The sequence below is a fragment of the Anoplopoma fimbria genome, chromosome 10 (assembly GCF_027596085.1).
Source record: "Anoplopoma fimbria isolate UVic2021 breed Golden Eagle Sablefish chromosome 10, Afim_UVic_2022, whole genome shotgun sequence".
In the NCBI taxonomy this organism is placed as follows: Eukaryota; Metazoa; Chordata; class Actinopteri; order Perciformes; family Anoplopomatidae; genus Anoplopoma; species Anoplopoma fimbria.
In genome coordinates this window covers 5,608,257-5,625,147 of record NC_072458.1, presented here as the reverse complement: position 1 = coordinate 5,625,147, position 16,891 = coordinate 5,608,257, and the positions used below count along the sequence as shown (strand labels likewise).

The following is a 16,891-nucleotide window of genomic DNA, read 5'->3' as shown; positions in this document are numbered from 1 at the left end:
CTCCTTAATGACATCTTTATAGTGGAGTTTGGTTAGTTTGGATAACTTTTCTCATAGTTCTTAACTGGAAGTTGGTCAGTTTAAAGATACCTTCAGGTCAAAAGCTGAATGCTGACATTAAGGTGCACGCCACATGCCGGTTGCACCAGAGCGTGTAATGTCCTTTACAGGTGTTTAAGTAAAGCTAATCCCTTTAATCCTGTATTTCTATTGCATGGTAGCTCTATCCCCCACATTCTCGGGATAAAACAAAGAAAATGTATTTCTTAATATATTCTGTAAATCCTTTCAGTTAATATTTTTTGCTAAATCAGCCCTTTTTACTGAATGACCTCTGAAACTTTTAACGTAATCAATACTTAAAAGACATTGCACTATGATCACACTAAAATACTCCAGTCAAGGACACGAATTACATTTAATCTGAGTAAGGGGACAGAAATCTTTAAATAAGAATCTAAGAAAAGAGCTTATATGGAATCTTTTATTTAATCTTCAAAAACTTCCTGTGGTATTCGGTGTCATTTTGTAAATGCTAGATCGACAGGTGTTTTTTTTGTTTTGCTTAGCTTTTATCAAAATGTGCCTGGTATACGGTGATATTGTGTGCAAAACGATTAGTTTTTTGATCAAATATTTGAATTAGATTGTCTTTCAAGACATGGATATTTGAGACCATGTACCAAATACGATTGCAGCCTCAACATTTCACATAAATCATGTGCCAGTATATTAATCAGTAGCCATACTGTGGATTTAACTAAACGTTGAACTGGACTGCCTCGCTAACATTTTAGCATGAGAATAAATCATTGACAATGATTGACACCAGAAGAGTTTTACATAATGCATATTAAGGAGAAATCATGAGCAGTGCCATTCAATAGTGCAGTTCATACAATCAGTGGTTCTGTTATGCAAAACAGTTGCCCTGAGTCACAAGAATTACAAGTCTAAAGACAGAAAGTATGAGCAGGGAATTCACAAACACAATTTCTTCTGTTTGAACCTCATACACCAGGGAGAAAAAAAAATAGTCACATTTCAAATAACAAAACAATACTTGTTCAGCAGAATATCTAAAAGGCACAAAGAATGGAAACAAATAAGCCAGGCATTATTTTTTTCTTCAGTCTGAGTGCCTAACAATAATTAAAATGCAAAATGAAGAACCATTAGCAAACCAAATATTTAATTCACTATTATTACCTTAAAGAAAAGAACAATGCATATAAGAAAATGCTGTTTATAGAACCCAATAATGTTTACTCTTAATTTAAAGCCCTTATGTGTAAAACTGTTGTGATTATAAAAATGTGTAAAATTGTTCTGATGTCATATGTTTCTGTTTGTAAAAGAAGAAGAATGAGTTCTACACAAAAGGACTTTGAGCTTCGCAAAAATAAATAAGCAGGATATTATGACAGAGCATATATATATTATACAGATTAAAATCATGATGAAAAGTCTCGAGATATCCCCGAAACAGGACCGCACCCTTTTCAGCTGAACATATTTTGCACTTATCAAAAATCACAATACTTTAGAGGGTTTTCTGACAGCTTATTTGTTGATTCAGTGGTAAAACAAATAAAAATCCAACACCAAAAGATGTAAAGCTGGATTCTTTTGAATCCAACGAAACCAGGCCTAAACCCGTATGCATCATATTTTAAAGTGCAGTTTAAGTCCTTGTTTGATCCAGTGAAGAAAAATGGGCCAGTGCATCGCTTTTCTCTCTCTCAACAGTAGTTCATTTGTGACTGGTTTAACTTTAAGACACTCAGCACCCATGGGCCTGTAGCACCTTTTTCATTAAACCGGTCAAGTGTAAGAGAGTCTGCTGCCTGAAGAGAGGCTATCTGCCCCCTCTGCGCTGGACAACAATGGTCCCTGCCACAATGTCATACACAGTCCTGTTGTGCTGGAAGAAGAGGAGCGTGATGAAGACGGGAAAGAGGAACGCAATGGAGAAGTTCTTATTAAGGGCCCGCACTGTAGAGCTGTGAAGGTTGAGAAAGAAAGAAAAAAACAAGATTGAGAATTCTCACACAGATGCTCTTATGATAATAGAGACTACTAGATACATTGGTTTGTGATTTAAACGCCAGAATAGATTTAAACTTGGACAACCATATCAAAAAGTTACTTAAAGCCACTACTATGGGGTCAGATGAGGCTCAATATTAATGACTGCACACAGAAGGAGTCAAAAAAGTACTTTGTGATTTATATACATGTGATTATCTCTCACAAATATTTTTTTTATAGCATACAAATATATATATATATATATATATAAATAAATGTAAAAAATCCACATTAGATTCACAACTATATTTCTGATGCACACACACAAATATTTCTTGTTTTAAATAAATGTAATATAAATCTACTCACTAGATGTATATGCATCATCAAAATCTAATATACATTTTTTTAAAAAGGATTGGAAATTTTCATCAAAAACATATTTGTATGTTGTTACATTTGTATGCAAACTGTTGAACCTGCATTTACAAACTGCTAATCTTGTGTGATCTCCCCTAAAGTTGCTTCATTTTTGCAAATGCATTTTTTCCCAACAGGATTTATCCGTACACACTCAGACGTCTCCTTAATGCAGGTCGAAGGCCCCACTGGAATCTGAGCTAAAAGGACTTCCGGCTGAACCTGAATGCCGTAAAGCATTTTGTCTTTGTTTGATTTTGCGGGGAAATCAGACCTGAACTAACTAAACAGAGTTAGCCAATATTCTCTCTGGTTTTCTTGTTTGCTAATGTAGGTCATATTGGGGCATCAGTATTAAATTGAGACTGTCTCATAACCAGCTAAAAGTTCCTCACAGTAAGTTTAATATCCAGGAAGTGATCACTCACGCAGAGAGGGAGACTTTGGATGCTGGGACTACAAGGACTCTGTTTGGTCGGACCAGAGTGGATGTGTCACACGTCACCACCCGCAGGCCGAGCAGGAACTTCCCTGGTGTGGCACCACCAGCACCCCAAATACAAATGGTCTGATTGGACAAGAGGGACAAAATGTACACAGTTTAGCACTGAATGCAATTTATTTATGTTCCTGATGTGAGGTGCACATTGTCAATAACCCTGAGTGCTCATGACCATTTTAGTAAAATGCACTGGAGAACACTAGAGCAGAACGTATCAATGATGTCATGCTGTAGGAGTAAAGATAGGGGAGAAGTACATTTTCATGTTTGCACAAACAAGGTCAAAGCTAAGAAGGAAGGAAACCTGCCAGATGGCATTAGTCTGAGCCGAGGTGCCTGAACGTCCCAAGGCTGGTTCCCACCGGGGAAAACAAGCCGCTGATGCAGAAGTCGAAACGGGTGACGCGATACATGACTTCATCTCAGGTAAGTATGAACGCAACGTTGCATCACTGTCCTCTGTGGGAGGTGATGTTGTTTTGTGGAAGAACTCTGACTGTACCTGACTCTTCTTCAAGAGCACGTGTCAATGAGGCAGCTCATACTGAATGTGAATGGACGATATGAGGGAAATGTCATATATGTATATTTCCACTGAGTATGAAGAGGAAAAACCTGTATGCAGCATTAGATAACAAAGACATTGGTTTAAAATACTAAAGTAAAAGTAGCACAGAAGAGTTACTCCACCCGCACTCTGCACTCTGAATGAATGGATAAGTGGGAATTTAAGTTAGGGCAATATATCAGTAAAGTATTGTGATACACATTTTTGCGAACGTCATTTCTAACCACTACTGACAAGCTAATAAATGGCCATGCATTCCCAGCTCATTAACATGAACTACACAGCTAGACGTGTGACTTATCCATAGCTTAAACATTGCGTGTTAAAGCTATATCACCTTTGTCAAAACACTGCAAAATAAGACTCACCTCGTAGACGCAGACCAGCACCCTGTAGACCAGAGCTACAGCCATCATCTTCTGCAGGTCCTCCATGGACGTGTTCTCGTCTATCTCCTCCACAATGAAGTGGGTGATGAATTTGGCGATGTCCCTTTAAAAAAGAGGAGAGACAGTAGGTCTGTGTGAGGATGGATCTGGGGATTGTTGAAACAGCTTGGCCCTTAAAGCAATGATGCAAGTTCTGTATATTGGCTAACTTACACACAGCAACACTAGTGCCTGGTTGGCCCAGTTTAGGATGTGTGTTTTTTATTATTGTTTAGTTGGAATGATCTCATTCCCCTGAACTGGGTTTTAATAGTTTCACTCACTTCATTCCACTCAGATGCATGATCCACAGCACAATGGTGGCTTTCACACAAAACAGGATAAAGAAGTCCACTGTCTCAGCTAGGAACCTCTGGAGAGGAGAGGGGATGGTGTACTCCCGACCTGTATGAAGCAGATGAAAAGACAAGTGTACAGTTAATCCTTTTTATTTAAAAACTTATGCACTACAAATAAATTACCTAAACTAGCTACTGTGGGTCTGCTGGACTTACAAGAGGTTAACAAAGCATTGAGTAAAGACCTTGGTATGTTTCAACAGGGCAACACACGTTAAGCCTGCTTCCCATCAGACCCATGACCCAGCTTAGACTAAATCAAGCGCACACAAACCTGCAGGCTGAGCAGCATTCTGGACGAGTTAGGCCTTTAACTACTGCAGCAGCTCTCTGTCAAACTGATCCACATACCTGGCTGAGGTGGATTCCCGTTCTGCAGCTGGGCTGTCCGGGCATCCGTAGCTGAGGTCTGCTCCGTGTGGGGGCCACCTGGGTGAGGGTAGGACGCAGGGAAACCGACGGGGTACGGGTAACTGTACCGGCTCAGAGCGTCAAAAGCCTGCTGCCCGCTGCCGGAGGTCGACGCAGGAGTACCCGGAGTCTGCTCGCTTGTCCCCGGCGTGGGGTAACCACACGGAGGGGTGAAGGGGAAGGCGGACAGAGCCAACCAGCTCTGCCAGCTGGCGTGACCCCAGTGATACTGCCACATCCACCGCTGCAACTCTGCGCAGTACTCCGTTGTTGCGCTTGTCTGTGAGGACTTTGCGTCACTCTCGGGGCCACCTGGGCGGCTGTCGCTGGTCGCAGTCGCAGACATGTCTGACCCACTTGACAAGTCTTGCCTGATATAACAGGAAAAATCGTTTTTAATCGTCTTTACGCTGCCAGGTGAGATCTCCTTAACCCTACTCATTAGCTCCCAGCTGGCTACAAGCACCGCGCAAACCAAGTGCGTTTGTACATGCAGGGATTTCCGGTTGCGCTCAACGTCAGACATTTGTGTGTGTCGTTGTTTACAATTTATATCACTCAAGTTAAAAATAATGCGTGAGTTTGAATAACAATACCTACCTTATCTGTGCAGAATATATCAGCTAATTACCAGTATGTTATTGGAATGGCCTATAATAACAACCCCCTTCTGTCATTAATGGTACGATCCTTTTAAAGGAGCCTCCTCTGTGTTTTTAGCGTTCAGTAATGGCTCTATCATTAGGCCCAAAGTGCACTTTCTCACAGAAGCATAGTAACAAAGAATGTTTATTGCACTGGTCAAAAAAGAACAATACATAATTAAAATCAAATATCATGTATTAGTATTTTTTTTAAGTAAATGTGAGCAATTGAAGAGCTTTTATTGACCTCTTTGTACCAAATATATACGCCATATGCCAGTATGTCCACTCATTTAAGCGTAACCAGCATTTTTCTTGTAAGGTATTATTTAATCCCATGTATCCCTTTGAATATTTAGTTTGCCATACACAGACAGAAACAAAACCAGGCAGGGACTGAATAGGTTCAGCAGGTGACAGGGAAACAGTATCACACGAAGAATAAAACTACAGAACAAAATTAGCAAAAGGTGTCCATTATGACCAAGTTTCACCTTCACATTATTGTCAGAATTATGGTAAGTGTTATGTTTGTTAAAATATTTAGCCTTTTCCAGTCTTCAGTAGTGCCACAAGGGAGCAGCAGAGGCTCATACAAAATCACAAAACTATAACACATTACATTACATTATATTACATTACATTACAGTCATTTAGCAGACGCGTTTATCCAAAGCGACTTACAGGAAGTGTATTAAACATAGGTATTCAAGAGAACTACTAGTCACCAGAAGTCATAAGTGCATCTCCTTTCTTAAACAAGCATCTAAGAGCATAAACCAGAGCAAAAGTACAGTGCAGAAACAAACTAATACGAATACAATAAGTACAACAAACTAATACAATAAGTGGCACAAACTTATACAATAAGTGCAACAAACTAATACAATAAGTGCAACAAACTAATACGAATATAATAAGTGCTAAGTGGAAGGCTCAGGGTAGTACTTCTTGAATACAACCATTAGTACTGGTAGTCATTTCCTCTACTATTCATATTAACGATACATACGTTTATTATTATTGAATATATAACATTACACAACGCTATAACCTCGTGTGCACAAATGTGAAACTGTTTTCTGGCTGTATTTACTTATTGTCGTGCTTTCCACAGGTCAGACATATAACATATATTTTTATGCAGATTCAGTTTTTGTGTGGGAGATTTGAGTTTTGGCTTGCAGCAGCCACATTTATGGATCTCAAATATCTGAGTTTATTGACAAATTAGTAGTCTGTCACAGAGGCCATCGGGGGCAAACACTCAAAACTCTGCTGCGGGAAATGGCTTTAGTTCAAAAGACCTGCTGGCCAGTCAGCTGATGAAAAGCTATGTTTTCTCTACTGCTCTTTCTCTATCTCTCTCTCTCTCTCACACACACATACATACACACATGCACACACACAAACATACACACACAAAAACACACACACTGTCCCTCTTTTTTTCTGTATGTCCCTCTCTCTTTTTTAACCCAAAATGCAGGAGCTGCTCACACATGTCTCCCACTAATCTCCTCAACTTCATCTCCGCCTTTTAACTTCTCCCTATCTCTTTCTTTGTCCGACCCTTCTTCTCATTTTTACTCCCCCTCCCATGATTTCTAGGGATGAGGGGGGTGGGTATTTGCTGACTGGGCTGGCCCGGCTCTGTGGGTTGGGTGTTAGGTCTGCCAGTTCTAAATGATTGTGCCTGGCCCAGTGAATGGAGCCAGTGAGGCGGACACAAATCCATCCCCAATGAACGTTATCCCTGTCGACAGAGGCCATGCGATGACTGTGCCCAAAAGTAATCAGGCCCAAATAAAAGCTGCGTCCAGTAAACGCTGACCCCCATAGAACCCAACAACCTGGTGGGATTACTGCTGTGTGTGTGTGTGTGTGTGTGTGTGTGTGTATGTATGTGTATGTATGTGTGTGTGTGTGTGTGTGTGTGTGTGTGTGTGTGTGTGTGTGTGTGTGTGTGTGTGTGTGTGTGTGTGTGTGTGTGTGTGTGTGTGTGTGTGTGTGTGTGTGTGCACGCGCGCCTGTGTGTTTGTGTATGTGTTTGTGTGTGTATGTGTGTGTGTTTGTCTGTGAGAGTGAGTGTGTACGCTGGGAGAGGGGTGATGGGGAGTTTGGTTGAGCTGGTTAAGAGCTGGAAAGTATCTGAGTATATTCACTGCAGCATAGTTATAGATTTACAGTTTTATCTTGTGGGATTCATTACTTTTACTTTTTTTATTATCTTTAGTTCCACCATACATTTACTTCATCAAATCTGATTGCTGTAGGAACTTTTAAGAATACGCTTGTACGCAAAAAGTATGATAGTCTTATGAAATATCGTGTTTACACCACCTCCAAGAAAAAAAGTTTTCTTTCTTTTTAATGGCAGGACAAATGATGATGGCAGTAAAACAACAATTGTTGAATTTAATTGTTCAACCTACATCTCTGTTGTTACCTCTTTAAGAAATTTCCTGACCATTGTTATGTTGTAATAAAATACAAGTTTGCAACAAATAAAAGCAAGAGTAGGTAAATATTAAATGTCAAATCCCCATGAGATAAGGGTATCTTTTGCAATATTGGGCACGCTGCCACATAAATGGACCTCACAGTGTGTACCTTTTTAGCTGAAATGGTGACTAATCTAATCTATCTTTACTTGAGTCAACACAGGCGAATAGTACAGTGAGCGTATGTAGTGACATTGCGCTGGGTGAAGAATTGCCCTTTTTTGAAACATTTGAAACCAGCATGTTCACCTTAATGGGTCACTTTTGTGCTTAATTTTTAACTCCCACAAGAGGGACACTTAAACCTCTAAAGTCCACGTTTGGTTGGCACATGGTCTTCTGGCGGGGTCAAGTTTACTGTAGAGGCAAACTAATGGCACATGACACCCTTTTTCATCTGTAGAAGCTTAGTGATGGGATATTTGCATACTTAATTTTTCTTTAATGTCACATTTTTTATATCACTTAGTTATATCTACCTTGGCTGCACCCTAATTGCTTTGCTGATGCACACATACAGTATGCGTGAAAAATAGGCCCCTTCATTCAGTTTATTTGATCTTGCCCATGCCCATTTCAAAGTCTGTGCACATCACTGAGTGTGAGTCAGACACGGTTCACACATTTCATACAGTTATGTGAAAAAGGTTGCTTTGTCTGTACAGGGTGTGTACCATGCTCCTAGACATATACTTAGGGGAACAAGGTCACCAAGTAAAAATCTTTAGGTACTAAATTTCCTATATTCTTTGGTCTTAATGTATGTGTGTTTTTTCCCCAAAGATCTAGAGTTAATATGATCTATACTTAGATTGCAATAAATGAGCACTGGTATATGTTGGCCTTCTCTCCCTGTTGGTTATTTAAATTGCAAAATATATACTTTATTACGGTAAGGGAACTCAATAAAGTATATGCTTATCTTTTGCTAAAGGAGTAATTCTCCGTTTTAAAAAACTTTGCTTGCCGAGCATTGAATCTGAGGATCAATTTCATTCTCATGTCTGTACACTAAATACTGTGTGTGGCTACGGCCAATAGGTAATTAGCTTAGCTTAGCATAAATACTGTAAACAGGAGGTAACAGCTCCTCTGGTTCCCTAGCACAGCCGTAACGACATGAGTCTGAGGTTTTGTCGGTTAGCTGTTTCTACCTGTTTCCGATCTTTATGCTAAGCTAAGCTAACCAGCTGTCTGCCTGTCTGTAGTCTTATATTTGATGGAGACACATGAGAGTGGTATCGATGGTCTAATGTAACTCTCAACAAGAGAGTGAATGAGCATATTAACAAAATTGTCAAACAAGTCCTTTATACATATAGTTCGGTTTAAGTAAATGTCTTGAATATTTAAAATATTTAGCAAATCAATGGACAGAAAGAAACAACACGCAAAAAATTTAGGGACAGAGTTCAGGGAATAATTGTTTTCTTTGAAAATTTGACTAAACTGTACTGTACTTGTATCACACAGCTAGCACCCTTGAAATCATGAATTAAGTGGCATAAGATAAGATAAACCTTTATTAGTCCCGCAGCGGGGAAATTTACAGGATTACAGGCATTTGTCTGTTAGCAGGCTTACTAGCAGTGCTGACTATTTACAGTGGTCAAAATGTGGAATTTAGCCAGTTTACAAAAAGCTTCCATTGATAACAGCATACAAGGTCTTAGTCAACAGGGATTTGGAACTTTCTACAAAAAGCTCAGACTCTTGAATCTTCAAATTCATCATTGAGATAAGTTTGTCAGAAAGCCTAGTGGGAAATGTTCCTCTCTTGACTAAATGGGAACTCACGATTTATGTTTCTGGAGACTTGGCTTTATTCTATGCTCATGCGTTTGTCATACTGGCATGCTGCCTTGCACGACCACACACTGGTTTAAGCTCCTACACACAAAGGTTAAAGCACACTGATTCAGCCCGGTCAGAATGTGTCTAGTGGGTCGCAGGTTAAAGAAATGAACAAAGCATACTGACATCAGTCGCCCAGAAAATGTGGGGAATGAGCAAGAGAAAGGAGTCACTCATGTCCTGTTTTGAGAGGGTGGGGGTGGGGGGGCAGCTGTCATGTGATTTAAGTATAAATTACTCAGACTGTTTAAGTGATGATGGAGATCCATGAGTAGGCAAGAACACACTATAATGAAAGCATCAGGGTCTTAACTAGGATTAATCTCTTTCATCTAATGATGATATGCAAAGATCAAAGAGTCGATCATTTTTTTACACAGTTGTCCCTTAACTGTGATTTATACTTGTACTTAAAAATATGTGACTGGAGCATTATTTTTTGAAAGGAAAAACTACTTAATTTGCTGAGACAGCAGAGGGAAGTCCTTGCTACCTTTGGCCCAGATTGTAGAAAACTCTTTCTTATATGAGTAACAGTGAGACCCAATTAAGTGAATTATGTCTGCTTCCCTGGCGCCCTGACAGGAACACCCAAGGGGAGAGTAAGAGTACAACTGCTCTCCCACCGGCTCCTAGCTTCAAGCAAATTCCCCTCATCCTCCTTCTAGTCTCCTTATCCTTCACCTAATTCTCTTAATTTCCTGCTGCTTTAACGTCTTGGGCGCATGCTCACCTTTCCCCTGCTGGCACACTGCAGTGAGGAGGTGAATGGTTTGTTCATGTAACAGCACCAACATCCCCTTTTTTTAATAACAGGTTCCTTTTCGTTCCCTTTTCCCTTAGTAATCTATACTGGCATACTGTAATGTTGCTCTAATTATCTTTATATAAAAAAAGACTTTGTGTAAACTGAAAGCTGTTGCTCACATGACAAACCCACAGGGAAATGATCACCCGACTCAGCCGTTCCCCTCATCTCTACAGTGTTATAACGTCTTTTAGCTCGTTCTTCTGTTTTTAAGAATCACTATTATTTCATGCTCAGAGCTCTCATCAATTTTGTTACCAGCAAAGAAATAGAAAAAAGTCCTTTAGAAGTCCTTTTTCTACATGCTCTGCAGTCAAAATGAGTTATTTAGCTACATTGCTGTCAGCATCTTGACTTTTAGTCACAAGCTCCACTTTCCCTTCTGCTTTTTCCCCATCAAAAGTGCCTTACAACACAAAGAGCTGACAAAAGAGTTGATCCACAGAGGGTGCTTGTTGTTTTAGAGTGCAGCTGTGCGTTGTAGGGAACTCATCTGAGTTCTTTCTCTCTGAGTTTCACACGGACGACGACTCAAACAGCTGTAAACCCATAGAGCGCAGATTTATAGTTTTACAGTGAAGCTTGATCAAGAAAAGATGTCCTGTCCTACAAAAGCATTAGGAAATAGCTTTGGCTGCTTCATGGCTCTTATGGGACTGCTGTTACTGTACACCAACGAAGTGCAAGACTGTCATTGATTGTCACCTTGGCAATAGATGTTACAGTAAACCTATAAAAAGAAAACTTTGCTGTCTGGGTTTATGCTGCTGTAAAGCCTGTTTACAAACCGCTTGGAGAAAGGTCAGCCTGTGATTAATGGCTTCCGTTTTCCTCCCGCCTATCAGGCTGTGGTTATCTCTCCAGTGCATTGTGGGGAAGTGCCTGTTGCCTACAGCACGTCTCAAAGTGTCCATCAGGCCAACTTTCCTGATGGCCTATTGTCTTTTCTAATAAAGGTTTTCCAAAGCCAAATCCAACCTCTTTGTACTCGCAACGTATACTCATACACAGATCGTATGATGTCCTGCTCAGTCTCTGACAATTGTAACATTAATCGCTTAATGTCTGTATGGCCGTATTGACTACTAAGGACTCAAAACTTGATGAACTTTACAGCTATTATTGGTATCATATATTCACTTTACACTGAGGCAAAATGTCCCATTGCCAGTTTTGTGGCTTAATGCAAGATGTCATATTTAGCTTACAACTAGTGCAGTGCCTGTTCTAAAATGTGCCTGTTCGGAACGGGCCAATGGCTTGGCCTCTGTTTTCATCTAAACAACTCCACACTCAACACTTTGCTCCTTTGGGTAGATCTCTTACATTGCTTAATACACCATTGAACTTAGGCTAGACAAACAGCATAGTCTGACCTATAAATAATAATAGCAATTTCCTTACCATTACCTTAACCACTCGGATTCTTTGAAATATTGCGTTGTTTGTTTGTAGGCAGGCTTCTGTATTGTCCTGCACTAGATGGCGAATGGTGCTTCCTGTGGGACGGTCAAACGGCAGACTGTAATGTCTTCTCCTCAACTCCCCAGCGTGGTTCACTAAGGGGTCATGGAAAATGGTCACATATGATTTATACATCAAAGTTTCGTAACATCCCAAGTCGATATTTAAGCGTAAGAGTGATTTAATTTGTCATGTGTTGATTTCAATGATTAGATGTACAAGTCCTGCAAATAATAATTTAAAGTCAGCTCATATATATATATATATAAGTCAGAAATTAGTTCTCCGATCTGCAGCTTCCTTAGGGCAGAAAATGCATTCATCTAACAGTTTCACTGATTTGATTATGTAGTAATTTAGTGTTTGAAGTTTGTTTTCCCCTCACAGAAGTTCTGTTCAAGCTCTCCATGCTGCTGCCATAAAATAAACCGCTCTGCATGTTACGGAGTAACTGAGTTCCTCCTGAGGGTTGAGCACCAAGAATGCTTAATGTGAGCAAACAGAGACCATCTACAGTGTGTTACTACCCATATGGTTTAACACAGACACACATATATTCAAGCTCAGAAGAACACCCCATTCCTCACTCACCCCGTCACCATCACCATCACCCCCTGCAGATTACAGATCACATGTCCTGTCCCGCAGTAGGAGTGGATGAGCCCAACACTGGGGTGAATTGAGGCAGATTCAGAGCAGATAAGTAACACTTCCTGACTTTGTATTGCCTAGCAAAGCATTTATTTATCTGCTATTGATCAGAGATGCACAAGCATAGACACACGGACTAAAGAGCAGGCTGGTAAACATGCATGTGTATGCATAGCGCAGAGTTCTGGATGCCGTGCTCTCTAGGGGAAACCATTGTGTTGGCTCCGGTTTGTACAGCCTCACTATAAAGATTTCCACCATCCTTCCTCTGAGCTATACAATCACTCGCAGCAGGTTCTTAGCTTAGCTTTGACAGGAACTCCTGTGGGGTGACTTGAAAAACATTGATTATTTATGGTGTCCTCAAAGGCTAAACTGTATTTCCTCACATGCGGTGGAAAGGCTTTTAGAGGTTATAGTTTGTGCTGGCTCTACACCACTTCTACTTGAAGTTAGAATAGTTTGAAAAGACCCGCTTTATTAGGAATATAATTTTGAGGTTGATACATTAAGGACTTTTTCAATCTCAATCTGTATCATATATATAGAATTGGGGCAAAGGTTTCAAGCTAAAAATCTTAGTATTTCTCATGCTTGTTGGCTGAGCCTGTGACCTCTGACCTCTCATAGTGAGACCCAAGAGGAAAGAGAAGTAAACGTTTTTCCTTCTCTGTTCCATTTTGGTGCAATTGTCTTATAAAAGCAACTATGTTTGTATGCAGTGGAAATGATTGTTTCTATCGGATAAAGATCTAAGCACCTATGACCACTGATATGTGACAAAGAAAGATCATTGAAACGTTTTGGACTGATTGGTTGAATCTAGAGCTCGACATTGCAATCTTTGATCCAAAACAGAGCCCCTTCCTGGAATCCCAGACATGTCTCTCTGAGTGTTAAGGGGAGATAATAGTTCAGCCTGCCTCTGTGCGACCAGACAGCTTGCATAACATTCAGAGACGTGTTGATGATATCAGAGTTAGCTCTTAAGTGTAACTGGATTGCAAGGTTCAGTGGCAAGAAAGCTTGTTGCATGGCAACCAGCCTCCCCTACAGTTCGATGGGGCCCTCAACTGACATAGTTATGCCCAGTCGTTTGGTTGCCCAGGGAGACTGATCTTAGGTCAGCATAGGTGACATAGGTCCTGTGGAGAGGGTTGAGGTAAAACTGATCTGTGTTCAGTATTTTGAGTGAATGTGGAGGTATGTGCTTCACAGAAAACCCCTCCTAGAGTCAGTGGGATGTATCGAGGTGGGGGTTGATTCCATGGTTGTCCCCACCCTCCAGCAGAAACCTAAGTGGAAAAACACAAAGAGTGGGAGTGGGATTTTTGTCTGTACTCATGTTTTCATTCTTAAATTTCTCTGACACCAATGTGGTTTAGACTCAACACATCAAGCCCCAATGAGAAAGTTAAGGTCAAGATGTTGTGAATTCCAGACATGCTGTTCTTTTGTGTCATCGTTGTAATGCTGACATATTCAGTTACAGTCTTAACACTTTAAAGAAGAGTTTTTTGCTGGAAAAAAAGGATTGGTTAAATCTGGTTAAATCCCCTGCCCGCATGTTGAAGTGTCCTTGAGCAAGACAACGAACCCCAAGTTGCTCCCTGTTTGCTTACAATCGGCCCACTGCTCCCGAATGCATAGGACGAGTTAAATGCATGGGTTGGGTTTTATGTATATGACAAATGAAATAAAGTTTAAGATTTAAGTTTAAGGCAGAAAAATGAATGGAAGAGGAAATTATCTCTCACTTTTCAAAACTGTTATCGGTCTAATTCTCCTTATTTCCATCAGAGGTGGAAAAATGTCCCTGAGTTTGTTCCTAACTTTCCTGGTTGTTTATATTTCATGTGAAACTTGGTTAGAAAATCCCAAATGCTGTTCTTTGCATTAAGCATTAGATTTTTTTGATAGAAAATGTACAGCCCCAGACGCTGTGGTCTACACATCATTGTCTCTCATTATGGTTTGTGCCCTGGCTCAGCATCCCTGAATTAAAGAATGGGTGAGTGACTGCATTTAGCAAGTGTCTGGCCATGAAAGCAGTTCCTCCACCAGCAAATTAATGAATATAAAGTGAATCACTCATGAATGAAATCATAGAAAGTCAAATTTCATTACTGAATCACATTTGTAATGTATTTTGGTAGTGCATCATTAATGAAAGCTCTTAAATCAACTTAAACATGAAATGTGTTTGTGTTTGACATGTACAGACACACATTTCATACAGTAGCACATCTTTTATTTACATAATATTTATGTATTTAAATATCCATACAAACATGCAAATGTTTCATATGCAACACATGATGGAAGTGATTTCAAACCAGGAGAGTGATACAAGTCAACATGACATAACCATGGGGGCTAAATCTGCACCTCTGTAATTGGTTCTGGGGAAATGGTTTTGCACAAACAAGCTCTATTTTAATGCTTTTTATGCACTCAGGCCCCTTAATTACATGCAAAGTGCATGTCTAAATCAAATGAAAAATTGTTGTTTACTTTCCAGATCAATTATGAAATGTGATGTGAAAATAATACACACACACACAGACCTAGAATAAATTTGACCAGCTGTTATGTTAGGAGGTATGGCTCACATCCACATGCATTATTAGCTTTACGTTGCCTTACATTTAGAATCATTTTCTGGCCTACATGCAAAAAAAACAACCTGTGGTCTATTTGTGCACAACAGAGTTTAAGTTAAGGACAAGCGGAGGACAAGCAAAGGAAGGGTGTCAACGCTGCAGTTCAAGTGGAGCTTTCCAGATGTTTTGCAAAGGATGTGATTTCATTCTTCTAAAGTCCAAGACAACTTTCTTAACAGAAAAACAACCCCAGTGTCAACAAGACACCTTTGTCTTGATGGCATGAGAACATATACTATCACTCACACACACACACAGACACACACACACACACACACACACACACACACACACACACACACACACACACACACACACACACACACACACACACACACACACACACACACACACACACACACACACACTTAACTCATGCCATGATTAGATTTAACTTAAGTGCTAACACAGTCAAATTTTAAATGCATTTCCATTTCTGACATGTTTTTATTCCCTGACAGGCTTTTGACCTTTTTTCATCTGCTGAGTGCAGGGAACCGCAGAACCACACACACACACACACACACACACACACACACACACACACACACACACACACACACAGACACACTCAAACGTATGTAGTAAAATGCAGTGAGGGGGGAATTCAGCAGCTTACATTGTGTGTGGAGTTACTTTTAGCGAGAAAACATTCATGCTACATTACTTATACCTCAGTGTATTTCTTGCACATGATTTTAAAAGAACTCTCCTAATGGTCGTTTATCCTGCGTTCCCTTATCCTGCGTTTTTCTGTCTAACTCTCAGCAGGCTTCTCACTATCATTGTCCTTCCTGAACAGTTTCCTAATTTTCTCTCTGCTGATGTGAGTTATGCCTCTGTCAGGATCAGACCTTTCCTCTCCAGTGGAATACCTCCCTTTCTATCCTGTTTGGCCGGAGGCTAACAGCGTATTCTTTCTCATGTGCAAAGGGAATCTCTGCCTCATGCTCACTGTTAATGTTTATGTTTTGTTTTTTATACTGTCCAGCTCCTATCTATGAAAATGTTGAAGCTGCAACTCATGAAACAATGCTAGACGCTATCACTGGGAGCCACTTATAAAAAAAGCTCCACTTTCCAATAATTAAGACACACCAAAGTCCATCAAATCAAGATGTGGGAGATAAAAACAGGGAGGTGGAGATCTGCCTCATCCCCGCAGTTATCCAAACAAAGTGACGGCGATGCCTGTGGATCCCAAGCGCTGCACCTGTAAGTCAATCCGTAGCAGATGTGAACTCTTCTCTCTGGCTGTGAGAAAATGTTAAAGCTTTTAGAGCATGGTTCTTTGCAATGGATCAAATGTCCTTATGTCCAAAAAAAGACAAAACAGAATCCCATTTTTGCATGATTGGAGAGTTGGTGGCATGTTCAGATTAACCCTGTTGCCTTAAGTTCCCAAGTGAAGTGCACGCAGGTCATTAAACAGTAGAAGGCAGCTTCACCATATAATTGTAAGAGTCAGAAAACCAACCATCACTCATTGAACACTTCCCGGTCCCAGATGTTCTGTGTGTCAGTTTGTTTGTTGCAATTTCATTAAACACATCCTTATATAGGACAATACATAATGTGAGCACA

At 40.2% G+C, this 16,891-nt stretch overlaps 1 protein-coding gene across 1 annotated transcript; it reads right to left on the bottom strand.

Annotated features, from left to right (window-relative positions):
• Positions 1-489: 489 nt before the first annotated feature.
• Positions 490-5,181, bottom strand: fam8a1a (family with sequence similarity 8 member A1a). The gene is made up of 5 exons (XM_054606288.1): positions 4,660-5,181; positions 4,234-4,354; positions 3,890-4,013; positions 2,880-3,019; positions 490-2,003 (listed from the first exon to the last, which is right to left on the bottom strand). The coding sequence occupies exons 1-5, from the start codon at positions 5,159-5,161 to the stop codon at positions 1,859-1,861; spliced, it is 1,032 nt and encodes a 343-aa protein (XP_054462263.1). The 5' UTR covers positions 5,162-5,181; the 3' UTR covers positions 490-1,858.
• Between the last annotated feature and the right edge of the window lie 11,710 nt (positions 5,182-16,891).

Excerpts from the sequence above, each read along its gene's own strand:
- fam8a1a (XM_054606288.1), bottom strand. The coding sequence starts at position 5,161 with ATGAGTAGGGTTAAGGAGATCTCACCTGGCAGCGTAAAGACGATTAAA. Across the intron at positions 4,355-4,659 it reads CGGGAATCCACCTCAGCCAG|GTCGGGAGTACACCATCCCC; the intron begins GTATGTGGATCA and ends TGCTTCATACAG. Across the intron at positions 2,004-2,879 it reads TCCAAAGTCTCCCTCTCTGC|CTCTACAGTGCGGGCCCTTA; the intron begins GTGAGTGATCAC and ends CAACCTTCACAG.